We start from the raw sequence: 24,165 nt of genomic DNA on the forward strand, positions 1-24,165 counted from the left end.
GATATTGAGTGAGCAATCAGCAAGTTTTATTGTAGTTAAGGATTTCATACACAAACACACATTTGAATCTATCAAGTAGAGTAATTAGAAATTCCTTTGAGCTGGCTCTCCAGCTGTTTCTATGCTAATAATAATAATAATAAAAAAACCTAACTAGGGCAAAGAGGAAGAACTGTATTAGTTTCTTTTCCTTCATCCTGTTGCTTTTCTGTTCACGTAGCAGATGTTTTGGTAAATAGTTCTGCTCCTGAGTTTGCCATTAAAGAGAACACTATTGAATATAGACACCATAAAGTAGTTGGTATTTCAATTTAGTCACGTATAGTAATTTAATATGACCAGACCTTTAACTTGTCCGTAGCTGTCTGTCATGGTCCTATATACATTCTTCTCTGTGTTTAATTAATGTTTCCCTCAAAAAGGCATGCTTAGAAGCACATGTACTAGTTCAATATTAACAGTTCATAGCTAACATTTCTTGTTCCTTTTGGCTTCTGACTATGAGAAACAATGAGGTAAGACCTGATCTATCACAAAGCCTAGAAATTGGATTCAGCGTGTTTGCTACATCTTATAGAAAATTAATTTAACTTATTTTCATCTTTTCCACCATTGTCTACCTTCTCCACAGGCTCTACATTGATGGTCCATTTGGAAGTCCATTTGAGGAATCGTTGAACTATGAGGTTAGCCTCTGCGTGGCCGGAGGCATTGGAGTAACTCCATTTGCTTCAATACTCAACACACTGCTGTATGTCATTTTGATCCTTTTTCTTAGTCCAAATAGATAACTGTCAATATTTGAGACATCTGTCTTTTAGTATGAAGTACATCCTTACAGAATCCTTCTACTTGCTGTTCAAGGAACTCCATTTACTGGTTGATGAGGGAATAATTTGGTGATACTCAATAGTATATGGTCTTTGGTTTTCAGCGGGTTCTCTTGTAAAATATGTCAGTATCACAATTATGCATTCCTCTGCCCTTACCCTCTTTTAAAGTCATTCCACCAGCCTTTATTTCTCTACTTCCTCATCAGTGGTATGTGGTACTACGTATCCGTTCAGTCAGCAAGTTTTTTTGAGCATCTGTGGGCCAATCCATCTTATAGGTACTGGCAATACAGCAATGAATGAAACTGAGTCCCTGCCCTTAAAAAGCTTACATTCAAATAGGGCAGGTAAAAACAAACCAGTGAGAAATTCATAAATAACATTATTTCCCAAAATATTAGAACTATGATGAAGAGAGATTAATGGGATATAGAAATAAAATAACTAGGATTATTGCAGAAGTATAATCAGGGAAAGCTTGTCTGAGAAAATGACAAAATGAGCCCATCATTCCTTGGTCTATTACTCAGAAAATTTATCACAGACTAAAGGATAGAAATTTCAGAGGTAAGATTGTTTAACTAGGAAATACATTTTCAATTGTTTTAGTTCTAGGATTATTAGCAAATTTAATTGATTAGTATTATCATGAAAACACAAACAAAATGACAGTATGAAATTATTCTTAAATCTATTCCATTCACTTTTCAAGAAGACACAATTTGCATTAAAAGTCTGTTTAATGGAGTACCAAAAAAGAAATAAGTTGAAGCTATATGTTTGAATGATATTTTATTTCAGTTTCAAATACTTGGTATAAATTTGGGGCTTTTTGTGGTTCTTAGAAAAATACCCATATTCCAAGCCAGAAATCATTTGTTTTTGAAAACATATTGCAAGTTATTGGGACACCTAAAGTTAAGAAAATGAAAGAATATTTTCTTAACCTCAAGCCTACTTCCTAATTATAGATAGGAATCCAGACTTGGAATCATGAGTTATTGGAATGCATTACATAGTAGGTGGTTGTGAAATTTCCTTCTTTAATGATATTAAGAAGGGAATAAACAACCAATTTCTGGAATGTTTTTGGTTCACTTTGCCTGGAAGCCAGGGGAATGCTGAAGACGACTGGAACCCCACCGAGTGATAGAATTCCCTGAAAATAGAGAACTTTTTTCTGAGATGCAGGGTTGATATTATTCTGATCCAAGAATATTACCTTCACCAGATATGAGTGATATGCATATAATATTCACAAGTATAAACACTGAAATTCATGGAATATATCATGGCCTTCAGTCAGCATATTGCATTTTATATTCATTTGGGAGTTGTAGTAAGTGCTATATCAGATGCTTGAATGTAAATTACTGTTTTTTCTATTGGTTGCTTACTAATGAAAAGCAAATTTACAAAGAGACCTGGATTCTTAACTTTTTTTTTTCTTTCCTAACCACTGTCATGTTATATCAATTTTAAAGGGATGATTGGAAACCATACAAGCTTAGAAGACTGTATTTTATTTGGGTGTGCAGAGACATTCAATCCTTCCGTTGGTTTGCAGACTTACTCTGTGTGTTGCATAACAAGGTAAAATTAGGTTTGTTTTTACTTTTGCAATTTTTAAATGAAAAAATATAATTGTTTTCCTTCATATTTCCGAAATAATAAATTCTCACTATAGCATTACCAGAAAATATGCAGATAAGTAGTAAGGAGGAAAAAAATCCCCAACTTCAAAAAAAAACAGGGGTAACATTTGTTAATTTGTGCATATCTTTTCAGATATTGATATCTGTGATTATGCATATATATCTATGATGTTTCTTAACATAGACATGCTGATTTATATGTTCTAACAGAATATTTTAACATAAAAATGTATGCAAATGGCTGGTAATGTGTGCATATATATGTGTATGATGTATGCAAATATACAAGGTCTGGCAATTAAGTTCGCAAACTTGTTGCAATGTTGTTGCTAACCTTTTTTTGATATCAGAGGGATTATTCAACTGGACAAACAGTTAACCAAGTTTACTATTTCGAAGTGCTGAAAAGACTGTGTGAAAAAAGTTAGACCACCTGAACTTTTCGCCAACAATTCATGGCTCTTGCATCACGACAATGCACCAACTCACACGGCACTGTCTGTGAGGGAGTTTTTAGCCAGTAAACAAATAACTGCATTGGAACACCCTCCCTACTCACCTGATCTGGCCCCCAGTGACTTCTTTCTTTACTCAAAGATAAAGGAAATATAGAAAGGAAGATATTTTGATGACATTCAGGACATCAAGGGTAATATGAGGAGAGCTCTGATGGCCATTCCAGAAAAAGAGTTCCAAAATTATTTAGAAGGGTGGACTAGGTGCTGGCATCAGTGCATTGCTTCCCAAGGGGAGTACTTGGAAGGTGACCATAGAGATATTCATCAATGAGGTATGTAGCACTTTTTCTAGGATGAGTTTGCAAACTTAATTTTTCTACCTTAATTGCATATAGGGTAATGAGGGAAGACAGAAGGAAACATCAGCATACAAGTGCTACTACACTTTCCATCTTTTGTTCTAATAGCTCTTATTTCTTTAATATTCCAAATGGACCATCACCAGACTTTTGACACAATATGCGAAATTTCAAAAATCCCAAATTCAAAGTTTTTTAAAAATGTATATTGTATATTTTTTTAGAGGAATTATTGCATGTAACCTGTAGATATCTATTAATATACCTATCTTTATTGTTTTCAAGTTATATAAGTAAATACATATCATCTTGGTAAAAATTTTTCGAATACTTCAAATAAAGCAAAATCCTCCTTACTACTTTCTCCATCCAGTCTATGTAACGAGAGGTAACTCATGAGTATTCTATAAATTCTAGCATAATATTTGTATTGTTCTGAAAATTTTTTTTAAACTTATTACTATGTCTTTAACTTTTTTGTAATAGTACATATAGAGTTATCACATTCTTATTACTGCTATAGAGTATTTCATAGTATGGATGTGTATCTAGTTTATTTCACCGTTCCCTAATGATGAACATTTACTTTTTTATTACAAAAAGTACTGCAATAAATATCATACATCCCTTTTTGTGCAGATATTCACTCATTCATTCAGTCATTCTATCACTTATCAAATATTCTCATAAAATATTTACTAACTTCCCACTATGAATTCGAAACTGTTCTAGGACATGGAGGTACATTGGAGAACCAAATAAAACAAGTCTCTGACCTCATGTGATTTACATTCTAAGTGGGGAAGATAGACAGCAAATCAGTGAATAAATAGGGTGTCTGATTCTGATTAGGACAAAGAAGAAAAGGAAAGCGGGGTAAAGCGACAAAGAGTAAACAATAGAAGGCACATTAATTTATATTGTATATTCGGGGATGCCCACCAAACAAAATGGCATTTGAGCAGAGACCTGAGTGAAGTGAACGAACAGATTAGGCAGATGTCTTGGGGGAAATATTTTAAGGCAGAAACACCCAACTTTACAGGCTAATGCTCTGATGCAACTGCGTGCTTGGTAGACTGGAGGAAGATGAAAGAGAGTTGTGTGGGCAAAGCAGAGTCAGCAAGGGGAAAAATAGTAGGACAGTCAATCAGAAGCATGGTGCATGTGCTTTTCTAGGGAAGAGGCAGATTACAGGCCTTTGGATTTTGTGCAACAAGAGATGGGTTCTGAGAATATACCCAAAAGAATTGAAAGCAGTGAATTGAACAGATATTTGTACACCGATGTTCATAATGGCATTATTTACAATAGCCAAACGATGGAAATAACCCATATGTCTACTGATGAATGATGAATGGATAAAGAAAATGTGACATATACATACAATGGAATATTATTCAGACTGAAAAAGAATGAAATTCTGAGACATGCTACAACACGGATGAATCTTGAAACATTATTCTAAGTGAATTAATCCAGACAAAAAAGACAAATATTATCTGATTCTATTCACATGAGGTACCTGGAGTAGTCTGTTTCATACAATGCTGATTGACAGGTGCTGGGAGAGAGGGCAAATAGGGGATTATTGTTTACTAGATACAGAGTTTCAGTTTGGGAAGAAGAAAAGTTCTAGAGATAGATGGTGATGATGGTTGCACAACAATACAAATGTAATTAATGCCATTGAACTATACATTCAAAAATGGTTAAAATGGTAAGTTTATATTATGTACATTTTACCATGATAAGGAACAAGTATGATTTCTGGGATCACCAGGGACCTGCTGGATGAGGAGGGGAAAAAAAGCAGAGAAGCCATTGAAAGGATCTGAGCAAAACGGATCTGACTGTTGATCATCTTGGGAGTGTGAGTGCAAATACCAAGCCCTGGAGGTACTGAAGCTTCTAGAGGAACAGAGCCGATGAGTGATGGCCAACAAAGGAGATTGCTCAGAGTTGCCAGTGAGGTTGTAGCAAAACCAAGAGGGAGTTCTGTCCTTGAGGCTAAGGAGGAAAACCTTTCAAGAACAGCAGAATCACCACTTTCAGATTTATGAGTCTTTTTTCTCAGCTGATGCTGGGGAGACAGGGCTTTCTGAGTTGGAGGCTCTGAATGAATTTAAATTTTTAATGTATACTGACAAAACAGTATAAAAGAGACTAAAACAATTTACATTTGCACCAAAGAATATGAGAGAAATGTATTCCAAAACATTATGTTAGCAATCTTTTAAATTTCTACAAATCTTTTAAACAGTGAGATCTCATTATATTTTCCCCTGAACGCTGGTGAGATTGAACCTTGGTTCCTATGATTATTGACCACTTGTGTTATTTCCAGAATTTTCTAATTCTACTTTTGCCTGTTTTTCTAATTTTTAAAAATCTTTATTGAATTGACATATAGGGACTTTTTTTTTAATGAAAGGCTATAATTGGATCCAAGATGTGCAAAGGCACATTTGAATGATAAATGCTTTATAAAGTAAGTAGCAGGGAAGGAGAAAAATAAAGGAAAGAAAAGAATGGAAATGGCTGGACTTTCAAAGTAATTGAATCTGAAGATTTAAATTTTCTTTGCTTTCCAACTTTTTTGATGGACGTGCTTTAACCTCAGGATTTCATGGGATAAATAATATAAAAGCTTAAAATTATTGTAAACGATGTGGTGATGTTCTATACGTACCTCCACATACTTGTTTGGATTTTTCACAGCAGCAGAATGAACACTGGTCCTTCAATTGTGCCTCTGAGGATGATGATAAAAAGAAAAGGCTTTTATTATTTTTCTGTGTTTTCATCTGTGTTGCCAGAGAGAGAGAGAGAGAGAGAGAGAGAGAGAGAGACCAGTAGCAATAAAGCATAGTGACTTTACATACAATCTGTGAGGGTAGATGAAAGTATTTTAAAAATCAAATTAAAATATAGTCTTTTAATCTCCTTGCAACTGTGAGTTCTTTCACTTCATTCTAGAATGCCTAGAACAGATATATCTAGCTGCCTTCACCACTCTGCCTTGGTGTCAGACTATCTGAAATGATTACAAAAGTGTCACGTTAGGTGGATCTTGCTTGGCCAGATTGTCCAACCTGGTGAGTTAAGTAAAGATTGCAAGGCCAGGTATAAGGAGATCTGGTACCACTCTGCCAATAACTAACTACATGACTTGCTTCAAGTCACTTCACCTCTGTAGGACACATTGGAAAAATCAAAAAGAGGGACCAGGGCTGCATCAGGCATTTGGAGTCTGTCACTTACAGTGGTACAATGGCTCTGCTGTTCCTCGGATAAAACTTAACCTCTATAACCTCTAAAAACCCTATTTACACTTTCAATTTGTAAATGAGGCTAACAGCACTTGCAGTCTGCTGTGAGATTTAGCTTTAACATCTAAATGATCTATCATATTGAACATATTTAATAAATGATTGCTATCATTCCTATTCGTGATCTGTAAAATTCCTTTGAGGACTGACATCCTGTTGTTTTTCAGTTGTGAGAAAAATAAGGAAGAATGATAGGCAGAAGAAATAAAAATGAAAAAACACAATTTTTGTGCATGATCCTGCAGTCTTCCTCTACTTGTAAGATTGGGTTGATCCATACATTTGTTTTTCCCCTGCTCCCTGGACTTGGAGAAAATTGTTTATTTAGTAGATATTATTACTTCTCTTCAGTGAGGGAAAAGTTAAAAGGGAGACATTGGAATCATTAAGAACATTATTTAACTTTGTATTGTTCTCTCTGGGGGGTATGGGCACCAAAGGCCAGTTATCCGTGCAGGAGTCATTGGTCTGACCTTAGAGTAGCATCCTGGCAGATGTTTAAGGCAAGAATCAGCACACGCCACTTGTCTGTGATCTGCTGTTCATTGCTGGTCCCTACCTGGGAATTCCTCAGTTTCTTCCTTTAACATCCCTAAGCCTTGGTTCAGTTCAGAAAGGGCCTTCACATGAAATGAGCATTTGGTTATAACTTGAGGCAGCTACTGGATGTGATATAATTAATGATTATATCTTAAGAATACTATGGGTGTTGAGAACCATCCTTCAATTTTGAAAGTAAAATACATTTTTATTGGAATTTTATAATTCAGAGTTGTCACCTGTCAGAAAATGTATAAGTTTAGATCTGGAAGGGACCTGTGAGATAGTGTCATTCAACCCTATCATTGTCCCGAGGAAGAAGAAACTGGGACATAGATAAGTTAAATAACTTCCTAAAGTCTCCAGTCAGGTAGGCACGGCAATAAAAACAAGTCTCTCAGTTACCTGCCAGGTGCCCTTCCCATTGTAGGGGTGACGTGGGGTGATGAAACCCTACATAATCACTCCCTATTTGAAAAACGATTTCTTTTGCATTCCTAAAACTTCTACTTTGAGTTCCAATACATCAATTTTACTTTCTCACTATATAGAAACAGTCCTTCAAATCAGTTGATCCTTTTGCTCTAATAATGTCCAGCAAAGCCTCACCATCGTAAGGAAACCCATTATGTGTATCCTCAAGAATTAGTATGATTGTTGAGGAAGTGTTGGTCTCTTCTAAGCCTTTCCACACATCGGACGCTCATGGCTAGTCTCCAAAAGCACACCATGGCTGCTGTGCTTCTTTTCTTTTTCCACTCTTGATCTTGTTTCCTTATCTTTCAGCTTTTCCTTGTTCCAGGGTGGTGAAAGGAGGCCCTCAGAAGAATACTATTTTTTAAAAATATAGATTTCAAATCAGGATTTAGTCAGAGCAAGGCCAATTGTTAGTAGATTCATTTTTGTCTTTTGGAAAAGAGAAACGTGGGGACAACAAAAACTTTTTTACCCCCTTGGTTGAATTTATTTTCCTTCAAATGATATTTTTCTTAGTATATTTTTCAAGATATAAAAATGTTCAGGATTTTTTCCAGACTATTTTAGTTTGGCAGGTATATTTCCTGCTTCATACATTGATATACGTTTTGTCCTGATGAAACTGAGGCATAGATTAAGTTGAGTGACTTCCTAGAAGTCTCCAGGTAGGTAGGAATGGCAATAGAAACAAGTCCCTCAGTTACCTGCCAGGTGCCCTTACCATTGTAAGGGGTCCCAGAGGGGTGATGAAACCCTACTTAATCAGAAAACTTAGAATAGCATGCATTCCAAGCATGCATATCATATATCACTAATGACTTCTTAAAATGAGAAAATCATGTTTCTGTATGAATGAACTCTTGGGTAAAAATAGGGGACTCTTAGGAAACAAGATAAAAATAAAATAAAATAAATAAAAATATCTTGGGAAGATTTAAGGAAATATTAGTGTAGTATTTGGCATTTTGTATCTATAAAGATAACATAATTATTCCCTTTTGCTATCACATCATGACTAATTATACCCGTAGGCGGCAGGTTATTAATGTTAGAACCTGGCATGTATATGGCGCAGAGATATGTATTTATGTATGTCTATATATTTGCTTGTAGATGTTGACTGTGATTAGACAAGATACATCTTACAAATTCTAGAATCACCTATGTTAGAATAGGAGAAAGTCTGAACATACAGAAAGAATTTTAATGTCTATTTACTTTTATATCCTCCCAGTTTTGGCAAGAGAACAGACCTGACTATATCAACATCCAGCTGTACCTCAGTCAAACAGATGGGATACAGGTATGTGGCTGGACGTTATTGTAAATTAAACAACCTCTCGATAATAGAAGATTTACTGTAGGGGCTGTGCTGGAAGAAAATTTCTGCAGGTGGTGTAAAGTTTCCCAGTGGAAGACTAATTGGAAAGTGTCCAGAAAACTCATGGCTTGTCCTTGTCAAGTGTATTATGCCTTTCATTTGTCCTCCTCACAGGGAGCTGGGGCAGTCCTTTCGAGTTCATCTCTCTCCTCTTCACTGTCGTCTCAAATTCTTTACCTCTAGAGATCAGACCATAAGTGAATAGTCTTCTGTGTTCATCGAGGGGAGGTTTTATGTGCAGAGAGAAGGTAAGGTCATGCACAATTAAGATTGTTTCCCTTTAAGGGAAATTAAAAAAAAAATGGTAACAGCCATCATGCATGACTTTCTGTGCTAGACACTGCTATAAGCAATTATATACATTATCTCATGTGATTCCAACATTCAAGAGTAGAGGATATTGCTATCCTCATATTATAGAAGAAGAATCCAATATTTACAGACAACATTGAAGAGCTCCATAGATGTATGAAACCTGGTCATGAATGTTTTCATGACTTTTACTTTATTTAGTATTTTGTATCATACATTTTCTATAGTACTTCGAATACAAAATACAAATGCTTGTTAGTTACTTCTAAACTAATCTAACCCTATTTTTTCTAGTCAGAGTCCTACCCTACTTGGTATGTAAAAATTATTCCATTTTACTACTCTCGTGAAGCAAGTGAGCAAGTATCGTTATCCCCATAGTATAGCTGTAATTAAGGTACAGAGCATAAATTATACATGGTTCTCAGTTTGTCTGCTTGGGATTCAGACATTTTTCCTCTCTTCTCATTTCACTCTGACTCTTCATCGCTGGTTCAGATCTCATATTCTCTTAATTGCAAACAGTTCATTAGAAGATATTTGTTGATTTGGAACTCTGCTGTCTTAGGCTGTCTTGTCTAGGATCATTTCCCCAAATTTATGATGACAATTTGTAATATTTTACTCATATAATGTGCCAAATATGACAATTGTTTTTGCAGTGCAAAACCACTTCAATAAAATTTATGCTTCGGCCTTTTTTTGAGAGTAGGCAATTAGAATGCGTTCTTTAACATTGCAGTTGTTTAAAAATGAAGCAACGGACTAAAATCCAAGAAAATCAGCCAGTTGTAATAATGGCATTCAAGAACATAATGGGTTTTAAAAGAAAAGAGGAAGGAAATGATGTTCTAAGTGACTGTACTTAATAGGTTGCCATTTGATACTTATATTCTTTATATCACAGCAATTTGGTAGGAAGCCACATCATCAGCAGAAATGATGTTAGAGAAATGGGTTATTTGCCAACTCTGCATCATATAAAATATAGTGCTTTCTTTTTGGCAGAAGATAATTGGAGAAAAATATCAAGCACTGAATTCAAGACTTTTTATTGGACGTCCTCGGTGGAAACTTCTGTTTGATGAAATAGCAAAATGTAACAGAGGGTACGTATTATTCCTCAGAAAATTTGACATGTGGCTAATGATCAAATAATATATTCCCAAGACATTACATGATATTTTTAAAGATGAGTTAGTAATGGGTTTACAAATTACAAAATCACTTAAACACTCAATTATCACTATCAAAGGAAAGACCAAGGCAGGGACCACCTCATGTATCTGTAAGCCCAAATAATTAAAATTTGGCTTAGAAATGGTATATAAATTATTTACAAACTAGACTGTCCTCCCTACTTTTAAATTTGCATAGACACATACTATTATCAAATGGGTTTTCATTCCCATGACATACATCAAGTGATCATTGGAAAAGTTTTTCCAAATCACGTTGGCAAGCAAGGGAGCTCTACAAAGAGTTCTAACAATACATGCACTTCAAAATCAGATTTTTGTACCTTTTTACCAGGATGAATACATTTTTGTTTTTTAATCTCTTAGTTGTAATATGCAGTCTTGAAGCCAGGAATATTTCTAAACATGATTTTTCTTTCTTGGAAGCTACAATTCTATGAAGAACCTTAGCATTTTGGACTATGTATCTATGATCTGAAGAAATTACTACTGAAGGAAAGCATTTTTTTTAGGGCACAGAGTAGACAGCCCATTTGTCTTCTGTAAACATCACAGTGCAGAGCAATGGTCTACAAAAATCTGAAAGCATTTGAAACTTTATAGCCACTTACACATTTTAAAGTTGGCATGGAAATAGTTTCGTCATAAGGTCAAGTGTTGTAAAATCTGTAATTTGCAGACTTTGCAGAGATGTTGACATTTTATATTGCAGATGTTGACATATTGCAGATGTTGACATTTTAAAATTAATGTAACTATTTTAAACATATTTACTGGAATTTCAATCTCATAGTTTCTTGATAGCAACCTCATATATTGTAAATACACAAATAAGCTTTCATTAGCAGCTGGAAATTATACATAATTGAATTTGTATTTTCTAGTTGTACTTGTAGTTCTACTTAAACTTGTATTTCTATCCTTATTAACCTGCACAATTTTATCAAAATTCAATATATTTTTATATTTGAACTGATCCTATTTTTATTGCTAAACATATTTCTGCAATAAGAATATACATAAATTGATTTAATTTTTAAAATTTCCTGTGACCCCAAAGCTCCAGTGTTAATTTTATCTTCTGGGTTGAGTTATCATTACGATTATTAGTGTATAGTTGATTAATTGATAATTTAAAAAAGTATATTTTGGTAAATATGAAAAGGATGTTCGATTATAAATGAATGAGGCAGCTTATTAGAGTTTTATTTTTAAAGCCCCAACTCATGAATTCATGTATGAATATGATGTATTGAAAGAATTACTGATTCATCATGGCCCTTGGCTTTATCTTCAGAGATATTGCTTTAGGAATTATGGTATGGAGCCCCAGAATCAAATTTCAAAAGAAATGTAGCTACCTAAGAAATTCAGATTGCAGCCTTGTTTGAAACCACTTCTGTATTTCCCTTCCCTTGAAGAAGTAGTTTGAGGTTGAAGAGGAAAGCATTATTTAGAAGGCAGAGATCCTTTGTAATATTCAGGGCCCTAGTTAAAGATGAACTATAGAATTAAAAACAAAAATAAGTGAACCCTGTTTTGGTTATATTCCTTTCCCATCTTTCTCCAGTATCACCCACCTTTGACGTGATCATCTTCTACTCATCTAGGTCTTGCTATGCACTACGGACTCAGTCCTCTTGAATGACATTTAACTGACCTCTGACAAGCGTTCTTTTATCGGTTCTCATAGTATAGTGCTGAAAACTTTGATAGTTTTGGTTTCTTTGATTTTTCAAACCCCAAAACAGTAGAGGATAATTTACAGGAAATTAAACTGGGATTATTGGTTTCTTTGGTTATTTCTTCAGAATTCTCATTTGTTATACTGTTCATGATTTAAAGGGATTTTTCTGTGTTTATTTGGTTCATTTTCTTTCAACAGCAAAGCTGGTTTAAAACGAGCAAATGTGCACCACCTACTGTTGACGTGTCGTACAACACTTTCACTTTGTGTTGCTCTCAGCAGGCACCTGAAACACATTTTTTAAAGGATTTTTATGTAGCACTGTTTGAAAAACAATGGATCAACATCATAAGGGTTCATTAACTGTAAAAAAAGGTACCATTTAAATAGAAGTCTTCATTTCATATGTAAAATTTTAGTTAACCTCATGTACATAAATTACATAAAGAATATAGAGATAAGAATAGAGAAGAGAGGCATATAAATTAACTCACTTTTAATGCTCTATGTTGGGCTGCAATTTAATTTTTAGAAAGTGATTATTTATTAAACCAGTAGGTATTAGTTTAATGAACTATGCAGAATACAAATTTAAATTCGATTAAGCTCTTCTTGGCATGTACATACACACACCTATAAAAGTATATAAGTACATGTACGTATACATATGTACTTATATATGCATATATACTTTTATAAGTATACAGTGTGCCAAAAAATGTGTACACATTTTAAGAAAGGAAAATTGTTATTATTAAAGTTAAATCTGTAATACTCAGTATATACCAATAACAAAAGATGAATACAAGTCACGTTTGACTTCTGCAATTACAAGAGGTGTTCAGAGTGGTTACCATCAGCGTCTAGACACTTTCTATTATGTCGAACTACTGTTTGAGCAACGTTAGAGCTAAGTGTCCACTTGTATACATTATTTTGGCACCACTGGTATACGTACTATGAATACATATATAAGTCATATACATTTATATAAGTACAGAACCATATGTATATATATATATGTACATGTTTAAAATATATATAATAAAAATAGCAAATTTAGTTTTTAACAAAAATTGAATGAATCTATAATATATAGTTCTTCAACATAATCTTTTTCAAATATACTATAGATTGTTCATGAATAATTTCCATCTAATTCTACTTCAGCAGTGTTCTAGAATATGGATAACATGACCATCACTATCCTGCTTATGGATATATAAGTTGCCTCTAGTCCTATACTGTTAGAAACAGTGCTATAGTAATTATCTTTGCCCATATCTTCTCATGCTCTTGTAAGAATATTACAGTACGTTAGGATCCTTGAAATGGAATTGCTGCATCAAAGGGTGTGCACATTTAGATACTGTCCTACCAAATCCAAAAGACTGAATTAATTTTATACTCAATTTACTTTGCATTTGTGCATGAGAGTGGTTCCTTTCTTGCATGGCTTTTTTAAATTCAGAATTTGAATTATGTGAAGGTATTACATGATTAACGAAAGTGAAGGAGGTTTTGAAGTCACCTTGCTTTCATCATTATTTTATAAATGAAGAAGCTATGACACCAAAAGGTAATGATTTGTCTAAAGCTGTGGTTAATGAGTCAGAATTCAGACATTAACCCATACCTTCTGACTGTAAAGTGTAATGTGCTTTACAGCACAGCATTTTCCCAAACAGAAAAAAGTGGCAATCTTATTTTGCCATGGCCCTTTTAGGGTCAATGAGGTGTTGCAAGAAACCGTCATATTCACTATGTATGTTGCAGCAAAATGTTAATTGTAGTATACTGAAAGTGTCAACAACTAATTTTCCAAGAGCATAAAAAGATATTGTACATTTACTTTATAAGCCATTCAGTATTTAACAACCTGTCAGACAATTATGTATTATTACACCTAACCAAAATCCAGTTTCCTATTATTTTATAATAAAACGTGTATCAATCATCAGTTAATTGAACTTATGTATTATGCAAAGGGAGAAATAAAGGATTAACTTTATGTGGACTTCGGAACAGAAAATTACTACTCTGGGGTTTGGAGAAATGTCTGAGACTGTACGTTATGCTGCCTCGTGGTGTTTTAAAAACAGCACAAATTAAGAATACTTAGGTTTGGTCTCTCACATTTTCTCCAGTGTCTGTGGTTCATCATTCAAATCTTCTGGATCTGTAATACAAGAAATGAATAATCTCTAAGCAGTGAAAAATTTCTCGTTATATGACATTCCCATACTTACAAATCTGTATGGAAATCTAGTATTGGTATAATAGGAAAATATACACATATATATATCGAACATATATGAAGCTAGTTCGGTCTGCCCCCAAACAACATTCTCTGTTTAACATCTAAGTCTATCTCTACCCACCCTCAACAAAAGTTTTGGAGATAAATCTCCAGATAATTGTTTGATTGCAGCAACCTAATGTGAATTTAGTGTGAGTGATTATAATGATTAGTTGTAGATCTTAAAAATGTCCTAGGATTTCATTAAGGAAGCGAAAGTGACATTGGTCAACTCCTCAAATTACAAAAAGATCTCCTAAAGTTTAACTACTTAACAATTATTTGATTGAAAAATAAAATGTAAAAATAAAGAAATCATATATGGATGCTTTAAAAATAATGATTTTATTCTAAAATATTTAAGAGAAGCCTTTAGAAAATCTGAAAAATTAGAAAAAAATAACTATAATTACCTATGAAAGACCCATTCACTATCCCTCTGACTTCACACACAGCCATTACATTTCCACTGTCTCTATTCCTAATGCTGTACTCCGCTTCTCTCTCTCTCTCTCTCTCTCTGTGTATATATATATAATTATAGTTGACATTCAGTATTGTTGAACTTCAGCTTCAAGTGTACAGTACAGTGATCAGGCATCTACATCATCCCTGAGGTGGTTTCCCTACTGAGACAAGTGTCCATTGGATACCCTACAGAATCTTTACAACATTATTGATTACATTCCCCAAATTGACTTTTGTTTCCCCGTGGCCATCTTGTGGTTACTGACTGTGCTTTCTAATCCCCTCACCTTCCACCTTTCTAATCCCCAACGCCCCTCCCATCTAGCAACACTCAGTATTTCCTCTATGTCTCTGAGACTGTTTCTGATTAGTCCATTCATTTATTCTTTCCTTTAGATTGCACATATAAGTGAGATCATATGGTATTTCTCTTTCTCTGTCTGACTTATTTCACTTAACCTAATGTTCTCTAGGTCCATCCATATTGTTGCAAATGGTAATATTTCCTTCTTCTTCATGACTGCATAGTACTCCATTGTATAAATGTACCACAGTTTCTTAATCCAATCATCTACTGATGGGCATTTCGGTTGTTTCCATGTCTTGCCTATTATGTATAGTGCTGCAGTAAACATAGGGGTGCATAAATTTTTTTGAATTAGAGTTTTGGATTTCTCCAGATAGATACCTAGAAGTGGAACTGCTGGGTCATTAAGTAGTCCCATTTTCAGATTTTTGAGATACCTACATACTGATTTCCATAATGACTGCACCAATCTGCAATCCCACCAACAGTGCACCAGGGTTCCCTTTTCTCCACATCCTCAACAGTACTTGTTGTTTGTTGATTTATTGATGATAGCCATTTTGACTGGGGTGAGGTGGTATCTCATTGTGGTTTTTATTTGCATTTCTCTAATGATTAGTGAGGTTGAGCATTTTTTCATGTCTGTTTGCCATCTGTATGTCCTTTTTAGAAAAACGTCTCTTCATGTCCTCTGCCCATTTTTTAATTGGGTTGTTTGTTTTTTGGAGTTGGGTTGAGTGAGTTTTTTATAAATTTGGGATGTTAACCCCTTATCAGACATATCATTGGCAAATATCTTCTCCCATTCAGTAGGATCCCTTTTTGTTTTATTGATGGTTTCCTTTGCTGTGAAAAAAACTTTTTAGTTTGATGCAATCCCACATGTTTATTTTTTCTCTTATTTTCCTTGCCCGAGGGGATATATTAGTAAAAATCTTACTCCGGGTAATGTCTGTAAAGTTTCTTCCTATATTTTCTTCTAGGAATTTTATGGTTTCAGATCTTACATTTAAATCTTTAATCCATTTTGAAGTTATTCTTGTATATGGTGTAAGGAGGTGGTCCAGCTTCATTGTTTTGCATGTATCTGTCCAGGTTTCCCAGCACCATTTATTGAATAGACTGTCTTTATCCCACCATAAATTCTTGCTTCCATTTTTGTAGATTAAATGACCATATAGGCATGGATTTATTTCTGGGCTCTCTATTCTGTTCCATTGATCTATGTATTTGTTTTTATGCTAGTACCATGCTGTTTTGATTACTGTAGCCTTGTAGTATATAATTTGATGTCAGGTATCATTATACCTCCCACTTTATTCTTATTTCTCAAGATTGCCGAGGCTATCCAGAGTCTTTTATGGTTCCATATAAATTTTAGGATTATATGTTCTATTTCTGTGAAAAATGTCCTTGGTAGTTTGATAGGAGTTGCATTGAATTTGTATATTGCCTTAGGCAGTATGGACATTTTTAACAATATCAATTCTTCCTATCCATGAGCATGGTATGTGTTTCTATCTATTTGTATCTTCCTTAATTTCTCTCTTCAGTGTCTTATAATTTCCTGAGTACAGATCTTTTACTTCTTTCGTTAAATTTATTCCCAGGTATTTTATAGTCTTTGAAGCAATTGTAAATGGGATTCTTTTCTTAATTTCTCCTCCTGATATTTTATTATTGGTATATACACACGCAACTGATTTCTGAATATTAATTTTGTATCCTGCTACTTTACTAAATTCGTTTATCAGTTCTAATAGTTTTCTGGTGGATTCTTTAGGGTTCTCTATATATTGTATCATGTCATCTGCATATAATGACAATTTTACTTCCTCCTTACCAATTTGGATGCCTTTTATTTCTTTTTCTTGTCTGATTGCTGTGGCTAGAACTTCCAGCACTATGTTGAATAGAAGTGGAGAAAGTGGACAACCTTGCCTTGTTCCTGATCTTAAAGGGAATAGTTTTAGCTTTTCCCAATTGAGTATGATATTAGCTGTGGGTTTATCATATATGGCCTTTATTATGTTGAGATATGATCCCTCTATTCCCACTTTCTTAAGGGTTTTTATCATAAATGGCTGCTGGATTTTGTCAACTGCTTTTTCTTCATCTATTGATATGATCATATGATTTTTGTTTTTCATTTTGTTAATGTGGTTTATCACATTAATTGATTTGTGGATGTTGAACTACGCTTGCATACCAGGAATGAATCCCACTTGATCATGGTGTATGATCTTTTTAATATATTGCTGAATTCTGTTCGCTAATATTTTGTTGAGGAATTTTGCATCTATGTTCATTAGAGATATCGGCCTGTAGTTTTCTTTTTTTGTAGTGTCTTTGTCTGATTTTATGATAGTGGCCTCATAAAAAGTGTTTGGGAGCCTTCCCTCCTTCTGGATTTTTTGGAATAGCTTGAGGAGAATAGGTGATAATTCTTTTTTGAATGTTTTGTAAAATTCACCTGTAAAGCCATCTGGTCCAGGGCTTTTGTTTGTTGGGAGCTTGTTGATTACTGATTCAATTTCCCTGGTAGTAATCAGTCTATTCAGGTTTTCCATTTCTTCTTGAATGAGCCTTGGAAGGTTGTATACTTCTAGAAAATTGTCCATTTCTTCCAGGTTGTCTAATTTGTTGGCATATAGTTGCTCATAGTAATTTCTTAAATTTTTTTGTATTTCTGTGGTGTCTGTTGTCACTTCTCTTTCATTTCTGATTTTATTAATTTGGGTCCTCTCTCTCTCTCTCTCTCTCTCTCTCTCTCTCTCTCTCTCTCTCTTTGATGAGTCTGGCTAAAGGTTTGTCGATTTTGTTTATCTTCTCTAAAAACCAACTCTTGGCTTCATTGATGTTTTTTATTGTTTTCTGGTGTCTATTTCATTGATTTCTGCTCTGACCTTTATTATCTCCCTCCTTATACTCCCTTTGTGGTTATTTTGCTGTTCTTTTTCCAGATCCCTTAAGTGTGAAGGTAAACTGTTGGTTAGTGATTTTTCTTGTTTCTTTAGGTAGGCCTGCAGTGCTATGAATTTCCCTCTTAGGACTGCTTTCACTGTATGTCATAGATTTTGGGTCATCATGTTTTCATTTTTGTTTGTCTCGAGAAATCTTTTGATTTCTTCCTTGATCTCATGGTTGACCCATTCATTATTTAGTAACATGTTATTCAGCCTCCATGAATTTGTGTGTCTTCCAGTGTTTTTCCTGTAGTTGATTTCTAATTTCATAGCACAGTGGTCAGAGAAGACAATTGGTATGATTTCAGTTTTCTTAAATTTATCAAGACTTGTTTTGTGGCCTAACGTGTGGTCTATCTTGGAAAATGTTCCATGTGAGCTTGAGAAGAATGTGTATTCTGCAGCTTTGGGGTGAAATGTTCTGAAAATATTGATTAAATCCAACTGGTCCAATGTGTCATTTAAGGCTGTTGTTTCCATATTGATTTTCTGTCTGGAAGACCTGTCCCTTGTTGTCAGAGGTGTGTTGAAGTCCCCTACTATGATAGTGTTCCTGTTGATCTCTGTCTTTATGTCAGTCAATATCTGTTTTATATATTTAGGTGCTCCTATGTTGGTTGCATAGATGTTTACTAGGGTTATTTCCTCTTGCTGGATTGATCCCTTTATTATTATGTGGTGTCCATCTTGTCTTTTAATATATTCTTGATTTTAAAGTCCATTCTGTCAAATATAAGTATTGCAACTCCAGCTTTTTTCTCGTTTCCATTTGCATGAAATATCTTACTCCAACCCATCCCTTTCAGCCTGTGTGTGTCTTTTGATCTGAGGTGAGTCTCTTTTATACAGCATATACAAGGGTCTTGCTTTCTTACCCACTCAGCCACTCTATATCTTTTGATTGGAGCATATAATCCATTTACATTTAAAGTGATTATTGATAGGTACATAGTTACTGCCATTTTTTTATTTGTAGTTAGATTATTTTCATCTTTCTACTGTTTACAGAAGCCCTTTTAATATTTCTTGCAATGCTGGCTTCGTGGTAATAAATTCCATTAGCTTATTCTTTTCTGGGAAGCTCTTTATCTCTCCTTCAAATTTAAATGATAGCCTTGCTGTATAAAGCAATCTAGGTTGTAGGCCTTCATTTTCCATCACTTTGAGTACCTCCTGTCACTCCCTCCTGGTCTGCAATGTTTCTGTAGAAAAGTCATTTGATAGTCTTATGGGAGTTCCCTTGTATGTAACCAGCTGTCTTTCTCTTGCTGCTTTTAGGATTCTCTCTTAGTCTTTAACCTTTGCCATTTTAACTATAATGTGTCTTAGTGTGGATCTGTTTGGGTTTATCCTGGTTGGAACTCTCTGCACTTCCTGGGCTTGTGTGTCGGTTTCCTTTACCAGGTTAGGGAAGTTTTCGGACATTATTACTTCAAATATGTTCTCAATCCCTTGCTTCCTCTCTTCACCTTCTGGTATTCCTATGATGAGCATGTTGTTGCGCTTGATGTTATCCCAGAGGTCTCTTAAACCATCTTCATTGTTTTTTATTCTTTTTTCTTTTTGTTGTTCTGTTTGGCGATCTCTGCTAACTTGTCTTCTAAATCGCTGATTCTATCCTTTGCTTCATCTAACCTCCTGGTAATTCCTTCAAGTGAGTTCTTTATTTCAGTTATTGTATTATTTAGTTCTAACTGGTTGTTCTTTATCATTTTTCTATCCTTCTTTATGTCGTCATTAAGCTCCTTAAACATTCTTATCATCAGTGTTCTGAACTCTGTCTCTGATAGGTTGGTTACCTCTATTTTATTTGGTTCCATTTCTGGAGGTTTCCTCTGTTCTTTTATTTGGGACGTTTCTTTGTGTCCCCATTCTGGCTGACTCTTTGTGTTTGCTTCAATGTATTAGGTAGATCCCCTAGGGTTCTTGTTTTATGCTGAGTTATCTTGTGTAGTGACCTTTATATATGACTTGCACCACTTCCTCATTCTTCTTTGCAAATGCTCCAAAGGTGACTCTTGTGTTGTGTATATTGTCCTGTTAAAGTTGATCTTTAATTGCTTTTGGCTTGTTAGTAGGTGGGATTGACTCCTAGGCTGACTAGTTGTGAGACTTGGCTCTGCCCACAGTGGATGTTCTGCTGCCTATAAGGGTTCACCACTCAAATGAGGCTTGGCCCCTATGGGCTCTTGTGCCTATAGAGAATTCCCTCTGGGTGTGTCACTTGTAGGTCAAACTGGGTAATACTGTGGTTTGGTCTGGAGTTGGCCTCTGGGTGTGTTGAATCTTGTGCCTTTTGGGCTGGGCCCTTGTGTAGGGCAATTTCAGAACAAAGCAAATCACCAAGCACAACAACAACAACAAAGAAAAAACCAAATACACTCACATGTAAAAACAACAAATAACCCACGCTCAACACAGGCAAAAATATCAAAAATACAAAAAACAAAACAGAAAAAGCAACACCAGTCTTGGCTTAAGCCCACCAAGTATTCTCTAGGTTGTCCTCTGCTGTACCAAAGAGTCCTCTGCGTCTTGTGCAGAGCCGGTCACCTGGTGCCAAGAGTGACCCTGGGACTGCAGATTTAGATGAGTGGGGCTATGGGGTCTGGATGGTAGTTTTTACAAAGTCAGTGCAGTTTCTGCCCTTGCCTGCACTTATATGCTCACTGAGAGGAACACAGCCAGCCCTGTGCCTAGGTCTCCTGAGTCTTAGGGCACTTCTTCCATGTGTGTGTGTGTGTGTGTGTGTGTGTGTGTGTGTGTGTGTGTGTGTGTCTGTAGGGCGGGAGATTTCTGAGCTGCTGAAAGCCCAGAGCTGCGTCTGCCACCTGCTGCTGACCCCTGGGTGTGTCACCCCATTTGTAACTGCCATGCTCTAGGCATGCCAGAAAAGGTGGGGACTGGGGATGGAGGAGTCTTCTCTCTCCCAGCCCAGCAGTGCCACACTTTTCCCTGGGTCGGAGCTGCAAGCTGGGTCTTTCCAGATCCTGAGTGCAATGGCTCCTCTGTAATCTGACACTACTCCTCAGTTCAAGGGCCAGCTTGAGTCTTTGGAAGGGTGGGGGAAGGATTGGGAGAGTGGGGGGAGGGGCCCGGGTGTGGTGTTTACATCCTTTGTCCCACCTAGGGCCCAGCTGGAGGTCTCAGCTGAGGTTACTGCCTCAAATGCTGAATATGCTGCTCTCTCGGCAGGAGAGATCAGCAGGGAAAGAGCCCACCTCCTGGCTCTTGTGGTCTCTGTTCTGTCCTGGGACCTCCTGCACCTCCATAGCCGTAGCCACAGATGTGACCTCGGTCTCCACTCTGCTTCCTTCCCTCTTCTCCTGCTTGCCCAATTTGCCCACCTTCAAGTAATCCTCATTAGAGTCTCAGCTGTTTTGTGTGATGAGCAGAGAGTCCTTTGATGGGTTATAGATGTTCAATTTGTTGTAAGTTCCGAAGAAGAACTCAAGAAGACCACCTCACTGCCGTCATTTCTATGACGTCCCAATTTCATTCTTTTACCTGCACATATCTAGTTTTCCAACACCACTTATTCAAGAGACTAACTTTTCCCCATTGAGTATTCTGTGATTTCCTTTGGTTGGGTTTAAGTCCAGCCGTTTACTATTGCTTTTTTATTTATTTCATTTGTTCTTTCTTTTCTATTTTTTTCTCTCCTTTATACACCTTTTGTGGACTGAGTATTTTTTATGATTCCATTTGTTTCTCCTATATCGACATACTATCCATACCTCTATATTTGCTTGCTTTTAGTGATTTCTTTAAGGCATCGTCTCCCAAACTGTATTCCTGGGAAGCATCCCCTGGGAATTGTTAGAAAAGAAAATTATTGAGCTCTATCCAAGATCTGCTAAACCAAAAGCTTTAGCAATGGAGCTCAGCTGTTTGCAGCCTTGAAGTCCCTCAGGTGATTCTGACGAAGCTGAAATCAGAGGCACATTGTTCTATAACAGGTTACAGTGTACATCATTAGCTCATCGCAGTATATTTCAAATGACGTTACACCGCTTCATGCACTTTCATTCCCCATGCATCTCTCTGGCTCTTGTTCTTACTCATCTTTCTTCTACATATGCTATAAACTCCATAATGTATTGTTATTGCTTTTGTTTTAAACATTAATTATATTTTAAAGAAATCAAAAGTTAGACAAAATGTACATTATAGTTATTGACAGATTCATCATTTTGGTGCTCTTCATTCCTTTTGGGTAGATTTGTATTTCCCTCTGATTTTATTTTCCTACGTGAAGAATTATCTTTAGCACACCTTGTAGTGCTCGTTTGCTGGCAATGAATTTTCTCATCTTTTGTTTGAAAACTTTTATATTCTGTCTTCATTATTGAAAGTTATTTTTGTTTAATATAGAATTTGTTTGGTATAGATTAGTTGATGTTTTTGTTTTTTTATCTTTCGGTACTTTGAAGATATCACTTCATTGTCTTCTGACTTACATAATTTGTGACAAGAAGTCCATCTTTCATCTTTTGGTTATTATTTGCAATGTGTCTTTCCCTACCTCTGGCTGATTTTGTTTTTCTCTTTGTGACCGGCTTTCAGAGTTTTACTATAAATTGCCTTGGATGGTTTTGTGTGTATTCTCCTTGGGGTTCATTAGATTCTTGGATCTATGTGTTTGTTTTGTCAAATTTGGGGAAAAAAAGACAATTGTTTCTTAAATGTTTTTTTCTCTTTCCATTCTCTCTTCTCTCATGGTGGGACTACAGTTACATATATGTTAAACTAATTGACAATTTCTACTTAAGCCTTTAAAAAAATCTTCTATGTCTCTTCTCATCCTGTTGATGCTTACCTTTGAACATAGGAAGCATATTTCTCATCACCATTTCAATAACCATGTCTGATAATTCTATAATTTCTGTCATTCTGGGCCTTTTTCTATTGACTGATCTTTCTCCTTATATTAGTTTGCTAGTACTTCCATAATAACATCCCACAGACTGAGTGGATTAAACAATAGAAATGTATTTTCTAGCAGTTCTGGAGGCTAGAAGTCTAAGATCAAGATGCCAGCTGGGTTAATTTCCTCTGAGACACCCCCTACCCCCTTTGGCTTACAGATGATCATACTCTTTTTGCCTCTTCACATGGTATTTGTGTGTGTGTGTGTGTGTGTGTGTGTGTGTGTGTGTGTATCTCGTGTTTCTTTATATATCCATATTTTCTCTTCTTATAAAGACACTAGTCAGGTTGGAATAGGGTCCACACTAACAGCCTCATTTTCACTTAATCACACAATAAAGGTCCTGTTTCCAAATACAGCTACATTCTGAGGTACTGGTGGCTGGATATTCAGCATATGAATGGGGGCGGGAGGGGGACACAATTCAGCCCATAACACTCCTAGTTGTAAGTTATAGTTCATAATTTCTTGCTTTATACATTTCTGGTAATTTTTAATTCAATGCTGTAGATTTTGAAGTTTAGATATTAAATACCCAATTTTGATTTTCTCTTTTCAATATTGTTAGATTCATTTCTGGCCTGAAATATTGTTACTTGGGTTTAGTTTAAATTTTTTCAAGGCTTGCTGTGAAGCTTTCTTAGTATAGGTCTAGAACAGCCTTCCATCTACGGCTGATTTTACTAACATCCACTCTACCTTTTGCAAATAAGATGATAACTTTCTAGAACACTACCTATTGACCATGTATTATATACAGATCTTTTCATTCTGGCTTGTGGGAACATGAATCATTCACAGCCTTGTGTAAACTATGGACTTTGTTTGACTTACTGCTCCCTGGCAATTCTGGACCAAGATTCATGTGTGCGTGTTTCTTTTGTTTTCTCTCACACATGAGTAAATCAGTCAATTACTTGAGGATACTCCTCTCCAGATCTCCAGAGCTTCTTTTTGTGAAT

General features: G+C 35.5%; 1 protein-coding gene across 6 annotated transcripts in view; it reads left to right on the forward strand.

The window, feature by feature from the left end:
* NOX4 (NADPH oxidase 4) overlaps positions 1 to 24,165 on the forward strand; it is a 160,337-nt gene that overhangs the window by 127,299 nt on the left and 8,873 nt on the right. For 5 of the 6 annotated variants that reach the window (XM_019739645.2, XM_019739649.2, XM_074335620.1 and 2 more), the window contains 4 exons: positions 632 to 751; positions 2,318 to 2,426; positions 8,889 to 8,957; positions 10,356 to 10,456. In XM_019739645.2, coding sequence (XP_019595204.1) covers positions 632 to 751; positions 2,318 to 2,426; positions 8,889 to 8,957; positions 10,356 to 10,456 — 399 coding nt within the window. Of the gene's footprint in view, positions 1 to 631; positions 752 to 2,317; positions 2,427 to 8,888; positions 8,958 to 9,149; positions 10,457 to 24,165 lie in introns of those variants that run through there. The other variant, XM_019739648.2, reaches the window with a different exon arrangement.

This window comes from Rhinolophus sinicus, linkage group LG06 (genome assembly GCF_036562045.2).
Source record: "Rhinolophus sinicus isolate RSC01 linkage group LG06, ASM3656204v1, whole genome shotgun sequence".
NCBI lineage: Eukaryota > Metazoa > Chordata > Mammalia > Chiroptera > Rhinolophidae > Rhinolophus > Rhinolophus sinicus.